The sequence below is a fragment of the Dunckerocampus dactyliophorus genome, chromosome 12, assembly GCF_027744805.1.
Source record: "Dunckerocampus dactyliophorus isolate RoL2022-P2 chromosome 12, RoL_Ddac_1.1, whole genome shotgun sequence".
In the NCBI taxonomy this organism is placed as follows: domain Eukaryota; kingdom Metazoa; phylum Chordata; class Actinopteri; order Syngnathiformes; family Syngnathidae; genus Dunckerocampus; species Dunckerocampus dactyliophorus.
This window is the reverse complement of record NC_072830.1, coordinates 699,604-720,801: the sequence shown is the minus strand read 5'-3', so window position 1 is coordinate 720,801 and position 21,198 is coordinate 699,604. Positions and strand designations below refer to the sequence as shown.

General features: G+C 42.6%; 1 protein-coding gene across 16 annotated transcripts in view; it reads left to right on the top strand.

Annotated features, from left to right (window-relative positions):
• The window catches only part of frya (furry homolog a (Drosophila)), an 82,115-nt gene that overhangs the window by 59,030 nt on the left and 1,887 nt on the right, over positions 1-21,198 (top strand). For 12 of the 16 annotated variants that reach the window (XM_054793157.1, XM_054793169.1, XM_054793162.1 and 9 more), the window contains 18 exons: positions 59-740; positions 1,453-1,550; positions 1,636-1,806; positions 1,881-2,021; positions 3,706-3,876; positions 4,304-4,468; positions 9,774-9,848; positions 9,925-10,095; positions 11,547-11,750; positions 12,951-13,085; positions 13,740-13,894; positions 13,959-14,166; positions 16,559-16,705; positions 18,408-18,506; positions 18,577-18,660; positions 19,981-19,998; positions 20,141-20,251; positions 20,330-20,526. In XM_054793157.1, the coding sequence (XP_054649132.1) occupies positions 59-740; positions 1,453-1,550; positions 1,636-1,806; positions 1,881-2,021; positions 3,706-3,876; positions 4,304-4,468; positions 9,774-9,848; positions 9,925-10,095; positions 11,547-11,750; positions 12,951-13,085; positions 13,740-13,894; positions 13,959-14,166; positions 16,559-16,705; positions 18,408-18,506; positions 18,577-18,660; positions 19,981-19,998; positions 20,141-20,251; positions 20,330-20,526 (3,032 nt within the window). Of the gene's footprint in view, positions 1-58; positions 741-1,452; positions 1,551-1,635; positions 1,807-1,880; positions 2,022-3,705; positions 3,877-4,303; positions 4,483-9,773; positions 9,849-9,924; positions 10,096-11,546; positions 11,751-12,950; positions 13,626-13,739; positions 13,895-13,958; positions 14,167-16,558; positions 16,706-18,407; positions 18,507-18,576; positions 18,661-19,980; positions 19,999-20,140; positions 20,252-20,329; positions 20,527-21,198 lie in introns of those variants that run through there. The other 4 variants (XM_054793159.1, XM_054793173.1, XR_008573049.1 and 1 more) reach the window with 3 other exon arrangements.

Below are 21,198 nucleotides of genomic sequence, written 5' to 3'. Positions count from 1 at the left end.
AATTTTGGTCAATGAAACATTTGAGCATTTTAAAAAGGTCTTTTTCTCGCTCTGTCAGGGCTATGTGGTGGAAGTGTTACTCACGCTGGAATCTGTGGTAGACAACTTGGCCGAGTGCCTCAAGAACAATGACCTCATGGCCGTCTTGACCAGAGCATCATCTCCAGATCTCCTCAGCACGTTGAAGCTGATGTCCAACAGGAAAAGCACCGGCCAGCTCAACCTCTGCAGAGGAGAGCGTAGTCGACACCAGAGAAGCTCTTCCGTCCCCAAGAAGTTTGGCGAGATGGACAGGTGGTCGGACCCCCCTCGCAGCGCCACCCTGGACCGCATCCAAGCCTGCGAGCAGCAGCTCCTGTTGGGAAAGAGCCGCAGCAGCCCCTCGTCCTCCTCCAAGGACAACATCTCAGACCCCAGCAACATTAACCATCCCAGTAACCTCCTGGCCACCGTCTTCTGGGTGGCCGTGTCGCTGATGGAGTCGGACTTTGAGTTTGAGTACCAGATGTCCCTGAGGCTGCTCAGCAAGCTGCTGGGTTACGTGTCGCTGGACAAGCCGGAAAACCGGGAGAAGCTTGAGAAGCTGCAGAGCCAGCTGCAGTGGAGCAGCTTCACTGGGCTCCAGCAGCTCCTGCTCAAGGGCTTCACGTCTGTGGCCACCACCGACCTCACGCTGCAGCTCTTCTGGCAGCTCACGCCCGTGTCGCGGGTGGCTGTGGTGGACACTTCACAAGTCATCGGTACGTTTTAACACTTACGGGAAGCTGGTAAAGCAGGCCTGTCCAAAGGCTTTCTATAAAAAGATTTCACTTTGAGACATTTTGTTCATGAAAGATGCTAAAACCAGTTGGATGTACGCTAAGCTACTGTATGTGAACAACATGCCCGCATCCTAGCTTTGTGCTCTACCTGGCAGGGACAATGAGGGTCTAGTAGATTCTAATATATTGTATTGTATTGTATTGTATTGTATGTACTTTATTGATCCCACAGCGGGGAAATTTACTTGTTACAGCAACAAGCAAGCAAGACAAGTAAAGAGAACAGTAAAGTAAAGCACTACAACATGGTTCAGGTGGTGCAGGTGTTGTAGAGCCTGATAGCGGTCGGTATGAAGGACCTGCGGAACCTCTCCTTCTTACACCGTGGGTGTAACAGTCTGCTGCTGAAGGAGCTGCTAAGGGAACCCACAGTGTCATGTAGCGGGTGAGAGGTGTTGTCCATGATGGATGTCAGCTTAGCCAACATCCTTCTCTCCCCCACTTCCTCCACGGAGTCCAGAGGACCGTCCAGGACAGAGCTCGCTCTCCTGATCAGCCTATTGATCCTGCTCCTGTCTGGCTCATGAATTATACAAAACCAGCTGTGGGCCGAAAATAGCCCCCTGGCCGCACTGTGGACACCCCTGTCATAACCTGTCCACCATGATGATGTTTGACTGTCCTCCAACAGGGTTCCCCTTGAATGTCCTCTGCCTGCTTCCACATCTGGTGCAGAATTTTGATAGCCCCACCCACTTCTGCCAGGACGTTGCTGAGAGGATAGCTCAGGTTTTTGATCTGGTCATTTTATTGGGCACACCTGCGGACCCAAGGAAAATGCAGTTGTGTTCTTGATGGTGTTTCTGGCATGCAGGTGTGCCTGGAGGAGAAGAAGGACAAACTATCCAACCTGGCCCATGTCATGACTCTTTACAAGACGCGCTCCTACACCCGAAATTGCTTCTCGTGGGTCAACGTGGTGTGCCGGTATCTTCACGAGGCCTTCTCGGGCGTCACCCTCAGCCTGGTCACTTACATGGCGGAGGTTTGTTCAAGCTTGCTGTCGTCTCATGCTGCTTCCAAGCAGGTTTCTTCATGTTTCTTCTTCCTGTGTGACAGCTGTTGGAGAAAGGTCTGCCCAGCATGCAGCAGACCATTTTGCAAATCATCTACAGTCTGCTGAGTCACATGGACCTGAGTGGAATTCAAGCCAGGCCCTTCAACACAGAGGTGCTGAAGACCATTGAGAAGTTTGCCCAGGTGAGCCCTAATCAGTCACTGTGGTGCTGGTGGCGTTCTGTAGACCTGTCAAAGCACTAGATGGCTGTGCCACTGGAGTTCATTGGGCCTCATTCACGAACATCTTCTTAAAAGTCTTCTTAAGAAGTGTACTTAAGAAGGCGTGGGTTGGAAGCTGCGCCACATTCACGACACGTTCTTAAGTAGGGATAATCGTTCGCACCGGTGTTCTTAGGTTGATGAATGCCAACGGGGATGCACGTGCATGTGAGGCCTAATTTGCATAGGTCACCGCCTATTATTTCCTATATAAGGTCAAAAATGTGCCGTGCGCAACGGGCAGCTGGAGGCCAAGATGCCAAAGCGCAAGGGCAAGACTGAGAGCAGCTGGACAACAAACGAAAGAAAAACGTCAATTCTACAGAAATAGAGGTGCTTTTACAAGGAGTGAGCGAACACAAGACCACCTTATTTTCACGTGTATCCACCGGTCATCAGGCCATCCAAAAAGAGTCGGCATGGAGCACCATTGCAGGAAACATAAATGCCGTTTCCACGGAGAAACGCGCCACCGCAGAGGTTAAAAAGAAGTGTTTTGACTTAAAATAGACTCAAAAAAAAGATTGGACTGCACCGGAGGGATCTGGAGGAAACGGGAGGTGGGCCATCAATCAAAAACCAAACCATTTCGGAAACTACAAAATATTTACACAATTATGATGGAAAGATCAAGTCAAAATACATAGTTTGTGTGTGATAATTTATTTTTTCTGTGGTTACATTTGATTAGACGCTGCCTAATTAATACAGCAGCCCCGTGCTCTGGCTCAAGACGTGGCTGGGGGCGCATGTCGTTATCTGGGGGTGCTCGTGCGCAGTAGGCACACCACGTTTCATTGCGATGTTATGCAAGACGCAGCAGGCCATTACGATCCTGCACACCTGCAACAACAGAGAATCAATTATTTATCCAGTTGACCAAATAAAACATATTTGCAATGGAGAATTCCTAGATTAATGAGAGCCTTCACAAAGAATCAGAATGTTTGCCTCTTATTTTTTTGCCATTCCAAAGCATAAATAAACTAAGAATCAATAAGAATTTAAAGCATGAGTGAACACTGACAGAAAAATCTAATCAATAATAGCATATTGAGTAATAAAGAAATGGATGAAGACTAATTGATACCAGAGATGGTGGTTGAATAATGAAGCATAAACACAATGAATAAATAGATGATAGAAATCAAGTCATAAGTTGGTAAATGAATTTGGGATGATGAATGATCGCAGGGTTGATCTTGTTTTTCATCGCATCACTTCATCTTTGGCCATTCCTTGCTGGGTTAGTCACAAGCATGATTTTACCGGACCTATCGATACTCTGCAAGCTGTGACTGGAGATGTCTCCTAGTGGGAAACAAATATCACATGACATTGGGGGACAAGGCTGTCCATGACTTCAGCTGTTTGCATCTGGAAAGTTCCTGTAATTCCTGTCACTGCTCGTCAGAGGGAAATAGAAAAAAAGGGGTGTGTTGTGTCCGTGTGGTCATGGTGTGGACACACCCCAACCATAAAGCGTGCTGAGAGCTGTAGCCTCCACTTAGCTTGGCCACGACACCTCTGTGTCCAAAAATAGAAACCATGAAAAAAGGCTCCAACGAGGCCGGTGATGATGATGTTTGCTGTGTGTCTGCCGCAGAGCGTCCACTGGAGGGAAGCTCTGAATATTCTGAAGCTGGTGGTCGGTCGATCGGCCAGCTTGGCGCAGCCCTCTGGCGACCTCTCCTACGAGGACATCAGCAGAGTGTGGGACCGCTCCTCCAAGGCCTTGCCTGGGAAAACACTCCACTTCCACTTTGACATATCTGAGGTGAAAGACCTTCTTCTTCCACATAAAGTTCACTTGCCCACCCCACCGCCGCCCTTTATTCCAGGGTGTGGTGGGTGTGTGCCTCATATTCTTACAAACATCTACCCTCACCTTTTCTCTCTTCATGTTCCCCGTTTTGAGATGTAGCTGGAAAGGTGAACCCAGTAAATAAGCTGAGCAGCAGAGTGACGTGTGGGAACTGAACACTGAGCTATTTGTGTAGCGTATGAATGGCAGGAAGTGATGTCACATCATTGCTGCCGCCCTTTGAGTGTGAATCACTGCCTTGTCGCCAACACGGAGTGTGTGGACTAACTGCTAATCCTTGAACTACTACAGCATTCTTTTAAACCGCAGGGACTGTTTTGTCTTTTTCCTGCCAAGTGGTCTTTTCTCCGCACTCACATGGCCGTGTTTGTGTTGCCAGACGCCCGTGATTGGCCGGCGCTACGACGACTTACACGCTTCCCCGGGGAGAGACGGGAAAAGTAGAACCACAGCAGTGACCCGCAGCACCTCCTCCAGCTCCTCCGGATCCACCTCCAACAACGTGCTGGTGCCCGTCAGCTGGAAGAGGCCTCAGTCTTCCCAGGTCAGTGGGATGAAGTACGTCTAAAGCAGCTGCACCCACAGTCGTGGCTGTTTTCCCTTGACTGCAATCGTTCACTGCCTCAAATTGTGTCTAATTTAGGAAAAAGCAGGTTTGGGGTACTAATGATGAAATCAAATTAGGGCTGGCAAAAATAGCGCATCAACGGAGGTAACTAATTTATTTAATGAATGACGTTGCATTTTTTACCGTAATGCATACGCATCATGACAAGCCACAGCGGTGCAGTGTAGTTCCCCTCCGAGTCACACGGACGCTCTTTTAGAACTTTATTCTGACGTGCACACATCAATTGCCACGCCATGTACAGGATGGAAGTCCAACTCCAAACAAACACGTGCGTCTCTCGTCCATTCATCATTGCAACCATACGAACCACACGCGTTCACGGACACGCTGAACATCACAACAACCTCCTTATGATGTACGTGTACGTGTGGTGGAAGTCCCCAGAGAAACAATAAGTGGAAATTCTAATCGCTGGCTTTGTAACTCTTCATGCCGAAGTACAATTTGCTGCATTTAAGGATGCTCAGAAATCCCAGAAAATCCACTCAAAACCTGTGAATTCAACTTAAATGATGTGGTGTCTTTGAACGCAACTCCTCATTGCTCGTAGTTACACGGTTGAAGTGTGACCGAAATGTTGTGCGATGAGAGAAACCAGTGTAAAGCAGGTACATGGAAACATGTTCACGTCATCAACACATGCGCATATACAGTATGCCATCATAAACAGTAGTACTACATAGTACATATACAGTATGCCATCATACACATTAGTACTACATACTACTGTACATATACAGTATGCCATCATAAACAGTAGTACTACATAGTACATATACAGTATGCCATCATAAACAGTAGTACTACATAGTACATATACAGTATGCCATCATACACATTAGTACTACATACTACTGTACATATACAGTATGCCATCATACACAGTAGTACTACATAGTACATATACAGTATGCCATCATACACAGTAGTACTACATAGTACATATACAGTATACCATCATACACAGTAGTACTACATAGTACATATACAGTATGCCATCATACACAGTAGTACTACATATTACATGTACAGTATGCATATACGTAAAGCAGTACTACATAGTACATGTACAGTATGCATATATGTACAGTAGTACTACATAGTACATATACAGTATGCCATCATAAACAGTAGTACTACATAGTACATATACAGTATGCCATCATACACAGTAGTACTACATAGTACATATACAGTATGCCATCATACACATTAGTACTACATACTACTGTACATATACAGTATGCCATCATACACAGTAGTACTACATAGTACATATACAGTATGCCATCATACACAGTAGTACTACATAGTACATATACAGTATACCATCATACACAGTAGTACTACATAGTACATATACAGTATACCATCATACACAGTAGTACTACATAGTACATATACAGTATGCCATCATACACAGTAGTACTACATAGTACATATACAGTATACCATCATACACAGTAGTACTACATAGTACATATACAGTATGCCATCATACACAGTAGTACTACATAGTACATATACAGTATGCCATCATACACATTAGTACTACATACTACTGTACATATACAGTATGCCATCATACACAGTAGTACTACATAGTACATATACAGTATGCCATCATACACAGTAGTACTACATAGTACATATACAGTATACCATCATACACAGTAGTACTACATAGTACATATACAGTATGCCATCATACACAGTAGTACTACATAGTACATATACAGTATACCATCATACACAGTAGTACTACATAGTACATATACAGTATGCCATCATACACAGTAGTACTACATAGTACATATACAGTATGCCATCATACACAGTAGTACTACATATTACATGTACAGTATGCATATACGTAAAGCAGTACTACATAGTACATGTACAGTATGCATATATGTACAGTAGTACTACATAGTACATATACAGTATGCCATCATAAACAGTAGTACTACATAGTACATATACAGTATGCCATCATACACAGTAGTACTACATAGTACATATACAGTATGCCATCATACACAGTAGTACTACATAGTACATATACAGTATGCCATCATACACATTAGTACTACATACTACTGTACATATACAGTATGCCATCATACACAGTAGTACTACATAGTACATATACAGTATGCCATCATACACAGTAGTACTACATAGTACATATACAGTATGCCATCATACACATTAGTACTACATACTACTGTACATATACAGTATGCCATCATACACAGTAGTACTACATAGTACATATACAGTATGCCATCATACACAGTAGTACTACATAGTACATATACAGTATACCATCATACACAGTAGTACTACATACTACTGTACATATACAGTATGCCATCATACACAGTAGTACTACATAGTACATATACAGTATGCCATCATACACAGTAGTACTACATAGTACATATACAGTATACCATCATACACAGTAGTACTACATAGTACATATACAGTATGCCATCATACACAGTAGTACTACATATTACATGTACAGTATGCATATACGTAAAGCAGTACTACATAGTACATGTACAGTATGCATATATGTACAGTAGTACTACATAGTACATATACAGTATGCCATCATAAACAGTAGTACTACATAGTACATATACAGTATGCCATCATACACAGTAGTACTACATAGTACATATACAGTATGCCATCATACACATTAGTACTACATACTACTGTACATATACAGTATGCCATCATACACAGTAGTACTACATAGTACATATACAGTATGCCATCATACACAGTAGTACTACATAGTACATATACAGTATGCCATCATACACAGTAGTACTACATAGTACATATACAGTATACCATCATACACAGTAGTACTACATAGTACATATACAGTATGCCATCATACACAGTAGTACTACATAGTACATATACAGTATGCCATCATACACAGTAGTACTACATATTACATGTACAGTATGCATATACGTAAAGCAGTACTACATAGTACATGTACAGTATGCATATATGTACAGTAGTACTACATAGTACATATACAGTATGCCATCATAAACAGTAGTACTACATAGTACATATACAGTATGCCATCATACACAGTAGTACTACATAGTACATATACAGTATGCCATCATACACATTAGTACTACATACTACTGTACATATACAGTATGCCATCATACACAGTAGTACTACATAGTACATATACAGTATACCATCATACACAGTAGTACTACATAGTACATATACAGTATACCATCATACACAGTAGTACTACATAGTACATATACAGTATGCCATCATACACAGTAGTACTACATAGTACATATACAGTATGCCATCATACACAGTAGTACTACATAGTACATATACAGTATACCATCATACACAGTAGTACTACATAGTACATATACAGTATGCCATCATACACAGTAGTACTACATAGTACATATACAGTATGCCATCATACACATTAGTACTACATACTACTGTACATATACAGTATGCCATCATACACAGTAGTACTACATAGTACATATACAGTATGCCATCATACACAGTAGTACTACATAGTACATATACAGTATACCATCATACACAATAGTACTACATAGTACATATACAGTATGCCATCATACACAGTACTACTACATAGTACATATACAGTATACCATCATACACAGTAGTACTACATAGTACATATACAGTATACCATCATACACAGTAGTACTACATAGTACATATACAGTATGCCATCATACACAGTAGTACTACATAGTACATGTACAGTATGCATATACGTAAAGCAGTACTACATAGTACATGTACAGTATGCATATATGTACAGTAGTACTACATAGTACATGTACAGTATGCATATACGTACAGTAGTATTACATAGTACATGTACAGTATGCATATATGTACAGTAGTACTACATAGTACATGTACAGTATGCATATACGTACAGCAGTACTACATAGTACATGTACAGTATGCATATATGTACAGCAGTACTACATAGTACATGTACAGTATGCATGTACGTAAAGCAGTACTACATAGTACATTTACAGTATGCATATATGTACGGCAGTACTACATAGTACATGTACAGTATGCATATATGTACAGTAGTACTACATAGTACATGTACAGTATGCATATATGTACAGTAGTACTACATAGTACATGTACAGTATGCATATACGTACAGCAGTACTACATAGTACATGTACAGTATGCATATATGTACAGCAGTACTACATAGTACATGTACAGTATGCATGTACTTAAAGCAGTACTACATAGTACATTTACAGTATGCATATATGTACGGCAGTACTACATAGTACATGTACAGTATGCATATATGTACAGTAGTACTACATAGTACATGTACAGTATGCATATATGTACAGTAGTACTACATAGTACATGTACAGTATGAATATATGTACAGTAGTACTACATAGTACATGTACAGTATGCATATATGTACAGTAGTACTACATAGTACATGTACAGTATGAATATATGTACAGTAGTACTACATAGTACATGTACAGTATGCATATATGTACAGTAGTACTACATAGTACATGTACAGTATGAATATATGTACAGTAGTACTACATAGTACATGTACAGTATGGTGATTCATCATGATTCATTCATTTGAAAGCTGTGATTAATCTGATTAAAACATGTGAAACATTTGATAGCCTGAGATCAAATGTGAATGTGATTTAAAAAGACTCCCTGTGTGATGTAGAATGAGAATGGATGCTATTGGAACAAAGTGTGTGTGTACAAGCTGGAATGTAAATGCCAGCCAATCCCAATCTGATCCCGGTTGTGCAGCTTTGTACAAATGTAAACGCAACATGAAAAAAAGTGTTTAAACCTAAGAAGAATTACGTGATTATAAAAGATTACAATTTCAAAAATAATTCCTATGTCATATTTTGTCAAATAGTATTCTTATTTGACCAGATGTGCTGTGTCTGTAGTGTGCCACCAACCAATCCACACCTGATCCAGATTTGACAGCAATGTAAATGCAACATGAAAAATCCCAGTTCAACTTTTCTCCTTTTTGCTCCTAAAAAGCTCCAGACAACATTTTCAAGGCCTGATGGAGGTTTCTCATGTTTCTCATATTTCTATGTTTTTATTTCCTCCGCAGAAAAGAACTCGAGAGAAACTTGTCAACGTTTTATCTCTGTGTGGACAAGAAGTTGGCCTCACCAAAAATCCTTCAGTAAGCGCTACTGGTAGGCCAACGCCAGGCTGTTCATCAAGGACGGTCCTGACTGATTGTCGTTTTGTCGGTGAAGGTGATTTTCTCGAGCTGTGGAGAACTGGACCTCATGGAGCACCAGCCCAGCCTGGTGTCTTCTGACGACGGGACCCGAGAAGCGGACACGGTGGATGACACCGCCTCGGAGCAGCAGTTCAGAGTCTTCAGGGACTTTGACTTCTTGGATGTGGAACTTGAAGATGGAGAGGTGAGCTCATCGTGAGGGAAACACTGGTCGTTGACCATTCTGGATCTGCTCGCACGGTGCAGGTTCACTTAGTAATGCTTGGTTTTTCTATTTCTGTGTGCTATCTAGGATTTGCAGGTACGTGACTTTACAGTTTTGTTGATGTTGTTTTTGCTGCGTGTGCATGCCATGACTGGTAGTGTTTGTTTACACAAAACACTCATTCTCATTCGTGCAAATCTGCATGTGTTTTGGAGCTGACATCATATTTTAAACATACAGTAGCTACAATTGTGGTTCAGGTGAACTTCTTTATTGTAGTACATGCAGTGGTGCCCCCTTCCTGATGTCTTATTTGTTTGCATGTTTGTCACACTTAAATGTTTCAGATCAACAAACAAATGTAAATATCAGTTAATGACAACACAACTCAACACAAAATGCACTCTTTACATGAAACCTTTATTATTAAGGGAGAAAAAAAGTCCAAAGCTGCATGGCCCTGTGTGAAAAAGTGATTGCCCCCAAAAGCTAATAAGTGGTTGGGCCCCCACCAATCAACCTGCAATGAGTCTCTTCCAGCGCTGGGGAGGAATGTAGCAGAATTGTTGTCATTCAGCCACATTGGAGGCTTTTCCTTTTTAAGGTCATGCCACAGCATCTCAATAGGATTCAGGTCAGGACTTGGACTAGACCACTCCAAAGTCTTCAGCCATTCAGAGGTGGACTTGCTGGTGTGTTTTGGATCATTGTCCTGCTGCAGAACCCAAGTTGCTTTCAGCTTGAGGTCACCAGCAGATGGCCGGACATTCTCCTGGTTCCATTTATCACAGCAAGTCTTCCAGGTCCTGAAGACCATCACACTACCACCACCACATTTTTTTGTAGTTGTGTTGTCATTGACTAATAATTCAATTAGTTTGATGATGTGGAACCTTTAAGTGTGCAAACATGCAAACAAATAAGAAATCCCACCACTGTATTTGTTGATGTAATATAATAAACATCATTTCAGGTGTTGATTACTTACTTTGTCGTTTGTTTTCTGGAATGGTCTGCTAGTCGTTTCAATAAAAATAAAGTTAATACGCTTGGATATGATATTATTATGTTTTATAGTGAGTTTATTTACATAGCACATTCACACATCAACGTGCTGCCAAAAGTAATAACTTTGTTTACTTGGCTTGAAATGTCAGCTGTAGAGTAGAAGCCAAGTGAGACTATGGGTCCGACTCCAGCATTCCTTCCATTCGTATCATATTTGGACCACTGCATGAATGTGAACAAACACGGACAGGACACTTCATTAGGTACACAGAATGCCAATGGACGTAGATAAACAAACATGGAGATTAGGAAGCTAGCCTAAAATGATGCTGCTTGTATTGGATAGTGTAGGTGTACCTAATGTTGTGGCTGCCGCAGAGGGGAGCTTGTGCTTGATCAACATCGTTTGCTCGCTGTTGCAGAGGGAGACCGTGGACAACTTCAACTGGGGCGTGCGCCGACACTCAGTGGACAGCTTGGACCAGAGGGACCTTCACGCCCTGGAGGAGAGCCATCTGTCCAGCAGCATGCCCAGCCTGAGCCACATCACGCCTGAGGAGGACTCCGACGAGTCCTCTGAGGAGGATTCTCTCTCTGCCAGCCAGATACTCCCCCACTGTCAGCTTGTAGGTTCACCTTTATCACGTAGTACTTTCAGACCTTTACATGCGTAACCTAGGGCGGGGGTGTCCAAACTTTATCCAGCGAGGACCACATAGTAAAAGTGAAAGGATGCAACTTTGTCACCAAGAAGTTACTGTAGATATCGTTCAAGAAAAAAACTACACCTCGGCTTTGTGATATAAGTGAAAAAGCCTGTTATTAGTATCAATTTAGCTCGTTACTCTTTTACTACATTTTATTTTATTATTTTTATTATTTTTTTCTAAATATTTTAACTTTCTTTCAACTTTCTTTTTGTAATAAAATGACTTTATTCCCATAACATTATAACTTTATTCCCATAATATTATAACTCTATTCCCATGACATTATGACTTAATTCCCATGACATTATAATTTAATTCCCATAATATTATGACTTTATTCCCATAATATTTATGTTTTGAAGGTTATTCTTGTAAAATTGTGACTTTTTTCCTTGTTACAACATGACTTTTTTCTCTTAATATTTGGACTTTTTTCTTGTAAAATTTCAGCTGTTTTTTCCATTTCCACTATTTTTTTCCCAACAATTTCAACTTCTTTCTTGTAAATGTTGTTCTTGTAATTCTGACTTTGCTGCCATATTATTATCGTGTTTCTCATAATATACAATTTTTTTTTTTCTTGAATAGCTCAACTCCCTGCTACTAAAATGACATTATTTTTCCTCAAAATACTAGGATGTTATTCTCCTAAATTAGAACTTTTTCTTGTTAATTCCATCTTTTTTCTGTTAACATTTAGACTTTATTCTTGTTTGGCTTTATTCTCGAGCATCATTAAGGATAAAGATGGTACCTTTGAACCTGCGCCTATGAAATGGACAGTGATAACTAAGCAGTGTAGTGGCCTTCCTCCTCACAAGAAGCCTGTCTCCCCCTCCCTTGCAACGCCCCCTTCCAGTGTGTGAAAGTAAGGAGTTGTTCTGTCCTTTTGTTCCCCCAAAGTCAGTTGGGATAGGCTCCAGCTCATCTGTGACCCTAATGAGGACAAGCGGAATAAAAAGCGTCTGGATGGCCAATAAATGCACAAGCACATGTTGACACAGCCGCCAGCGTTCCCACGCGTGTGGGGAATGTTGCCCACTCTTGTGAGATGTCTTTGGGCGAGGGTGTGTCCATTGAGCTTTGGTCTTGTCTCTCTCTCTCTCTCTCTTGCAGGCCGTCAGCCTCTCCCCAACCTCTGAGATCAATAACATGGACTCCTTTTGTAACACAGCCTCACTTGACTCCACGCCGCCGAGCTCCAAAAATCCCAGTTTCGAGCTCCAACTGCCAGAGGACTTGAAGCAGCGGGTGAATAAGGGCTTCAGGGTGTCTGAGATTCTGGGAACTAACCAGTCCTACCGTTCGTCCTTTCTAGAGTTTTTCACTAACTTTGCCAAATAGCTATCTCTCTCTCTCTCTCTCTCTCTCTCTCTCTCTCTCCCTCTAGTTTTTTGTTTTCTGCACTTTGGGTTACTCTTAAACAAGTTCCTCTCCTCCTTTTATACATTTCCTCCCCTGAGAAAAAAGCATGAGATGCTCATTTTTTGCAGTTGCATGCCAAAGTAAGTGAATGAACTTGCAAGCCTAACGCTTTGTTTCATAGTAGTAGACATGATTCTGGGATGCTAGATGGTCTGGAGTCTTTGTGTGTCCGTCCGTTCTAAGGCAATGTGTATTCCTGTTGCTTCAGTGTGGGTGGGGCTAAGCAGCTACTAAAACCTATCTTGTAGCATGTGGGGTGTGAAGAAAGGTGTACACATTGCCACAAAGATGGCATCATTCATTCAAATTGGCTCACTGGCACTAAATTGCCGCAATGAAAGCCCTGAAGGAGCGCCCCATGGCAAGGTTAGTGTGATCATTTCTCACCAAAGGGGTGTATGAGCTGATATGAAGCGTTGCTGCACGCTGCACGAGTGTTTGTGTCAAAGCTACAACAGGATCTCTCCTGCTTTCTAACAGCGTGACTTCTTAAAAGAGGATGAAGATGTCCCCGAGGACAACACGTCACTCCCCATCAGCCATCTTCCCCCTGACTTTCACTGCGGGGACACCTTAGTGCTGGACGCCGCTCACGATTTCTCCAAAGAGCTGGACCTTGACAGCTGCTTGGCCAGGTACGCCTTCTCCTCCCCGCTGGCTAATGACACGATGACAACCAAACAACCTCCTTGCCCTCAGTCTCGCCGAGGAGGAAACAGACGACACGGCCGAGTCGGGCTCATCTCCGCCGCCCTCGCCCTTCTTCTCAGCCATCCTGGCGGCGTTCCAGCCGGCGGTGTGCGACAACGCCGAGGAGGCTTGGCGGACTCACCTCAGCCAGCTGGTGTCCGACACGGACGGCTCCTGTGCGGTCTACACTTCCCATGTGTTCTCCTCCCTCTTCCAGGTAGCCCATGAGGTCCATGAAGGGAGTGAAAGGGTGAAAGGATTAACCCTCACATTGCAAAAGAGGCTTTGTGTCAAAAGGTGTCTACTTGATTTGAAAAAAGAGGCAATTAGTCTTCTTCCAAGCCTCATTAAGCAGATGTTGTCTACTTCACTGAGCAAGTCTGACAGGGCGGCGTACCGCAAGGATGACACCCTGGAAGCATGACTGTAGAAGCCATAGAATTTGTACATAGATTACCGTAGTTGCTCTAATTCAGTGGTCCCCAACCTTTTTTGACCCACGGACCGGCTTGTGTTCCCACAAATCTCCCGCGGACCGGGGCTAGGGTTGGGTTCGTACATTATAGTGATCTAATTTATCTTATTTATGATGTACACTAAGTCCCCAACTAACGAACACAATTGGTTCCAGACGACCGTTCTTAAGTTGAATTGTTTTTAAGTAGTGGAAAAGGTAATATTACCAATGATCTAGGTACTACATGTACATGTATACATATACAGTATATGTGTATGTATGTAAATATGAGTTTGGATGCAGTAGTAATATTAAACCAGGATAATTCATGAAAAAAACAATAATAAAAGTGATATAATAATACGTAATGACAAATGTTATTTACCTTTGAAGAGGAGTGGTCGAGCATACGTCGTTGTGGAGGAGGAGGAGGAGATATTGAAAAAAAGGACAAATGGTGGTGGTGGTTAGACTCTTCTAAAAGAGGTAGTGTTCTGTGGGTGGTGTAGAATTAAGCAGGCCTATTAACTCTTCATAACCTTTAATCACACGCTCTGTCCGGGTTGTACAATTTATCTTTCCATTTAGCTTTACACTGTATCTCCCCAGCGTCTAACTCTTCCTGTGTTGGTCTCGTTAGCTCTAAGGCTGCATTAGCAGTGTCACAGTGCCCTCTACTGGTCAAGCATGTACAGTAGCAGTAGAAATACTGATTGAGCGACTGACTACACACAAAATAAAATAAAATATAGACCAGTCGGCTTGTGTTCGTATCTGCGAATGTTCGCTTGTCGGATGTTCGGAACTTGGGGCCCTAGTGTATTGTGTAAAACTAAGACATGAATAACATCAAATTAAAAGCACAAAATGAATACTGACTCACCATCCACCAGTTCAAGTTCTAGCCAAGTGTTTCCAGAGAGAAGATGACATGGCTGTTTGACGTGTGTGCTAAAAGGCAGTGTGTTAGCATGAATTAACTCGAGACAAATGTGCACATTAGCACTCAATAAGTCATCCAAACTTACCTTCATGCATTCCCACATAGTATCAGCATTTGACACCAAATATGAGGTGAAAGAAAAATGGTATGAGATAAAGTTAGCACACCCACAATGGACATGAGTCAAGTGAGACGGATGTAACAGAGAGAATCCGGCCACAAAATAAAACATTAAAAAATGAAATAATGGAAATGATTTTTTCTTTCTGTGCGGCACGGTACCAAATGACCCACGGCCCGGGGGTTGGGCACCACTGCTCTAATTGATTTACTTCAATGGAGAGAGGCTGTTATTTCCCAAAATGCATAACTTCTTTTTTATTTTTAATAATGCTTTGGTGTGCATGAGAACGTGGAAAGGAAAACACAGGGTCATTGATAATAAGTACATTGTACAACACAGCATAACAGAACCAGTGTTGCAATACTAGTAAGGAGCATCATTAATAGCGTTCAGTATGGCAAGTGTAACATGCGTGACTTTCACACCAACAGCTGAGTAACTGACACTTTAAAGCGCATGCAAAGGTAGATCAAGCTGCTGGATGCTTTGAGATTAGAGGCCAGCAGTTATTTGCACCCGAGCACGTATGCGGTTTCAGAATGCTTTATGCTCGTTTTCCACTGCATGGTACTTACTCCACTTGCCATGGCTCTATTTGCTATTTCCACTGACAAAAGCCGGTAGTACAAGGTACTACTTCTGCTACCGTATTTTGCGCTCTATAAGTCCCCCCCCCCCCCAAGTATACAGTAAGTCTCATTGGTTTAGAAATGCAACCATAGCACACAAAACAACATGCTGAATTGGTGACTGCTATGTTAACTGTTCTTCAGGTACGCCATAGCATAAAGAACATACCTGGGGGGCTGAATCCAATGGGCAAGTTAACCGAGCTCCCGATTTCATTCCACTTGACTGAATCAGCAGCATATAGTTGGCACAAGCCTAGAGTGCCCTCTTGTGGCTGTCAACAGTAAAGTTTACTCCTTGGTTCGTGTCAGTCAGTGTGAATTGAGATTTAAGATTAACGTGCCACTTCTAGTCCGAAGATGACGGTACTTAGTCAAGCAAGCGTGCCGAGCTGATACTGTGTCAGATGTGACTGTAGGTGGTGTCGCTAGTAAGCGTGTTCCTTTGCCTTGCAGAGTCTCCAGACCAAATTTAGCTCCCTGACCTGCGATGCCGTCAGTTACCTTGGCGACAGCCTGAGAGGATTAGGATCAAAGTTCCTGAGGTCATCCCAAATGCTGACGTGTGCCGAGTGTCCCACATTGTTCATGGATGCAGACACAGTGAGTCACATGACATGCCTTTAGGGTGCCTTCGTATCCGTGTTTGCTTGGAGTTGCATGCGAACACAATCACCCGGACCCTGGTGTGCACCAAACAAGCGGACCGAGGCCGCTTGCGAGGTGGGTGTCAGTGCTTTTGCACTGCGGTTGACTTGAGCTCACGTGTGAAAGCTACACGGAAGCCAGAGAATGCATGGACGTGCTGCCGCTGCGCTCTGCTCGCTCCCTCTGTCTATGCGACAACGGCACTCTTTAAGTATATTTTAGAAGCTGTTGGTCAAATCAAAGCTGGTAAAAATAGTAGAATAGAAAAATAACCAATGTGTTGAACCAAGCAGAGGATATATCGGTTGGAAAATTAGAGTTCCTTTCAGTTATTTGTTGAAAATGACCCAATCAAGTCTTTACTTGATGCATGTGTTCTTTACTATGCAGCCTTTATCTCATGACACAAATCCCACTGTGAACACGAGTGATCCATGTGCACCGAGTGACTGCAGTGGCGTGAGAAAGCTTGTCACACTTAAATGTTTCACATCATCAAACAAAGTAAATATTAGTCAGTGACAACACAACTCAACACTTAAATGAAACTTTTTATTATTAAATCCAAAGCTGCGTGGCCCTGTGTGAAAAAGTAAAGCTAATAAGTGGTGGGCCCCCTTGAGCAGCAACAACTGCAATCAGCCTGCAATGAGTCCCTTCCAGCGCTGGGGAGGAATTTAGCAGAATTGTTGTCATTCAGCCACATTGGAGCTTTTCCTTTTTAAGGTCATGCCACAGCATCTCAATAGGATTCAGGTCAGGACTTGGACTAGACCACTCCAAAGTCTTCAGCCATTCAGAGGTGGACTTGCTGGTGTGTTTTGGATCATTGTCCTGCTGCAGAACCCAAGTTGCTTTCATCTTGAGGTCACCAACATTCTCCTTCAGCACAATTCATGCTTCCATTTATCACAGCAAGTCTTCCAGGTCCTGAAGACCATCACACTACCACCACCACATTTTACTGTTGCTATGATGTTCTTTTTCTGAAATGCCAGATGTAATGGGACACACACCTTCCAAAAAGTTCCACTTCTGTCTCGTCAGAAAAATTGAGACGAGCCTTAATGTTGTTTTTGTTCAGCAGTGGTTTTGGTCTGGGCAGTTTTTGCCCAGTGTCTTTCTTATGGTGGAGTCGTGAACACTGACCTTAACTGAGGCAAGTGAGGCCTGCAGTTCCTTGGACGTTCTTGTGGGGTCTTTTGTGACCTCTCGGATGAGTCGTCTGTGAGGTGTTGGGGTCATTTTGTTTGGCCGGCCCCTCCTGGGAAGGTTCACCACTGTTCCATGTTTTGGACATGTGTGGATAATGGCTCTCACTGTGGTTAGCTGAAGTCCCAAAGCTTTAGAAATGGCTTTATAACCTTTTGCACATGGATAGATGTCAGTTATGTTTTAAAGGGGGGGGAGGGTTCCCCTTAATAATAACAAGTTTCATTTAAAAAGTGTTGAGTTGTGTTATTTAAATATGTTAGATGATGTCAAACATTTAAGTGTGACAAACTTGCAAACAAATAAGACATCAGGAACACTTTTTCACACCACTGTATTTGTCAGTCTTGGGGGGTATCAAAGTAGCGAAGCACATGTGTGAAGGCAGCCTTGGACAGGATTGGAGGTACTGCAAGTGAACCATAACACCTGTTGCTGTTCACAGATTACGTCCTATGGACTCCTGGAGAAAGTGAAGTTCAGCGTGTTGGAGCTTCAGGAGTATCTGGACACTTACAACAGCAAAAAGGAGGCAGCGCTGACAGTAAGGACAGCAAAGTTTGTGTCATCGCTTCTTAAAAGTTCATATATTTACTAAACCGTGTGACTCCCAGTGGCTCGGCAACTGCAAGGCCACGTTCCCCAGAAGTCCCGGCAGTGCTGTGATCACACGTCAGCCAGTTGAGCAGGAGGAAACGGTAACAATCTTCCATCCTGTTGTAACGTTATTATGCAGCTTTTGAGTGGCGTCTTGACACATTCACTTCACTAATGCTTTACAAGATTCCAGATTCCATTTAAACTGACCTTTGACACCGTGCCTTCTGCTATGCCATTAGTGTGTGACACTGTAGCTCTGTGAGTGCTTCTCTTCACGTCCTCCAGCTACGCACGGTAGATTTACAGTATGTACGCGGCACACACACTAATTCCTGAGGGCGTGAATTTTGTTTGTAGCACTATCCCAAATTCAATGCTAATGCTAAAAAATGACATTGAAAATCCCAAATACAGTGTGTGCTAGCGATTAGCCATTCTACATGCCTTTTGAAACACAGCCAATATGATCATGAAATGGACAGATGCACATGTCACTTGAACAGCCACGCTATCACATACTTCATCAAATACGCTTTCTAAGGCTCAACAAGGGACGGGGCTGGCACATTCAACATCTGACACTCCAGCCTTCTTCTACGACAAAGGCTTTCAAATGTGACTGCAGAGTGTTAATAGATGACCTCACCCTCCCTCAGCTGCAGAAAAAAATCCCCTTCAGAATACAAGCCCAAGATTAAAGGTGTAGTTGGGTTTTATGACATGATGTTGTCTGACATTCCCACCAGCAGTGTAGTTCATCAACAGAGACTTACACCCCCCCCATTTGGTCCTTTAAGTCCAGTTCTGGTCGGTAGCCTCCGGGGTTGCACGAGTAAGGAGTTTGGCTTACAATATAAACAATGTGTGTTCAAAAGATTTTTTCGAGGAGGCATGTTTGAGAAATCAGGCCTGATTTTTTTGGAGGAGGCTATTTTGGGCTGCAAATGTATTTCTCTTTTGAACGCACATTGTTTCAAGAAGCTAATCCCCTTACTTGTGAAACCCCAGCGACTACTTGGAACTACAGTATGTTCTTCACCATCAAAATCCGACCACAACTGTTACTTTGAAGGAGCTACTGTTAAAACGCTAATCAAAGATCCTTCCTAGGCTTTGAAGTGTGCTCGTGGTCCAGCCCCCCAAACAAGTAAACAGCCTGCCCAGTCGTGTCAAGTATGCGCACTGCATCTCCTCATCACAGGAAGTCAGTAGCCTTCGGAGGACAAATGCTGGTGCTGATTGCGGCTACACGCAACATTTGCATGCATTTACTCACACTTTTATTTCTTTTCACTTTTCAACTCTCTAATGACATGTACTATAAGACACATCTGCACCAACGTGATCTTGCACTGCCTCTCCTTTTGATTCTTATCTTTCATGCTTATTTTGTGTCCTGCAACATGCTCGCTTTGTAGCAAGTGGAATCTCTGGCTGTAAGTTGGATGAGGCTTGTTTCTCTTATTTTGCCTTTCTTTAGTTGCATAATAGCTGAGACTAGAAAAGCAGCAAGTAGACCAGAGCCTCACGAGAGAGCACTTTAGCAATGATGGTAACATCTTTTCTTGACCTTTTCAGCAACTGGAGCTCTGTCAAAGACTCTACAAACTCCACTTTCAGCTCTTACTGCTTTTTCAGTCCTACTGCAAGCTGATTGAGCAGCTCCATGCAATAAGCTCTATTCCCAAAGTAGGTGTACAAACACTTTTTCTGCCCACTTTCGTCCGTGACTCCTGTTTAGTAGCAGCTATCCCTCCCACCCCACAGCTAACCAATGCGTCCCGAGAGCTGACGGAGCTGAGGAGCCACCTGAGAGCAGCCTTGGTGGCAGATGGTGACAAAGCAGCTCATCACTCATCTGAGCCTTGCACCTTCAGCTCCTCCGAGGCGGCTGTGCAGGCCATCCTTGAAGCTCTGAAGAGCGGCACCTTTGCCACGGCTATTCACTATATTAGGGAGTGCAGGTAAGAAAAGCGGCACCTAAATGCTATACTTTGTCTGCTCCAAATCAAGTCATAGTTCAAGTGAACACAATACACGTCGGACGACCTCAATAAGCATGTTTAGCATGTTTAGATTTCCAGTTGCAGGCAGTTGTCTTATCCTGTCTAACAAATCAATCTGGAACATTTCCCACTGGGTGCCGTCATTAACATGAGACGTGAATAGCAACTCCAGCAGTGTCCAATGCACTTTCGCTAGGACGGTAATTCCTTGTATATCGCGGTTTATTAATAAATCATAGAGCAGAGAAAAACTGTTTACAACCTTCTAAATACGTTTTTTAACATCGTTAGAGCCCTCTACACATGACATAACAGACCTTTACACTCCTATTATCCTAAATTATGGTCGTCACAAGACAAGACGATATACGAGAGTGGGTCCATGAGGACAAGACGAGATTTTAACAATCTTTAAAAAAGTACAATGAAAAATATATGACTGGAAAAACAAACTTTTTTGAATGAACCCAGTCACAATGCAGGTGCATTTCGAAACATTTAGCACATACTGTACATCGATGTTCAACAACATTATTGTCCAAATGACCAAATGAACCACTAATATTCTGCTAATATATAATAATAATGCAATATTTCCTTTAATATGTCATCTTTCACTGTGTATTGCAT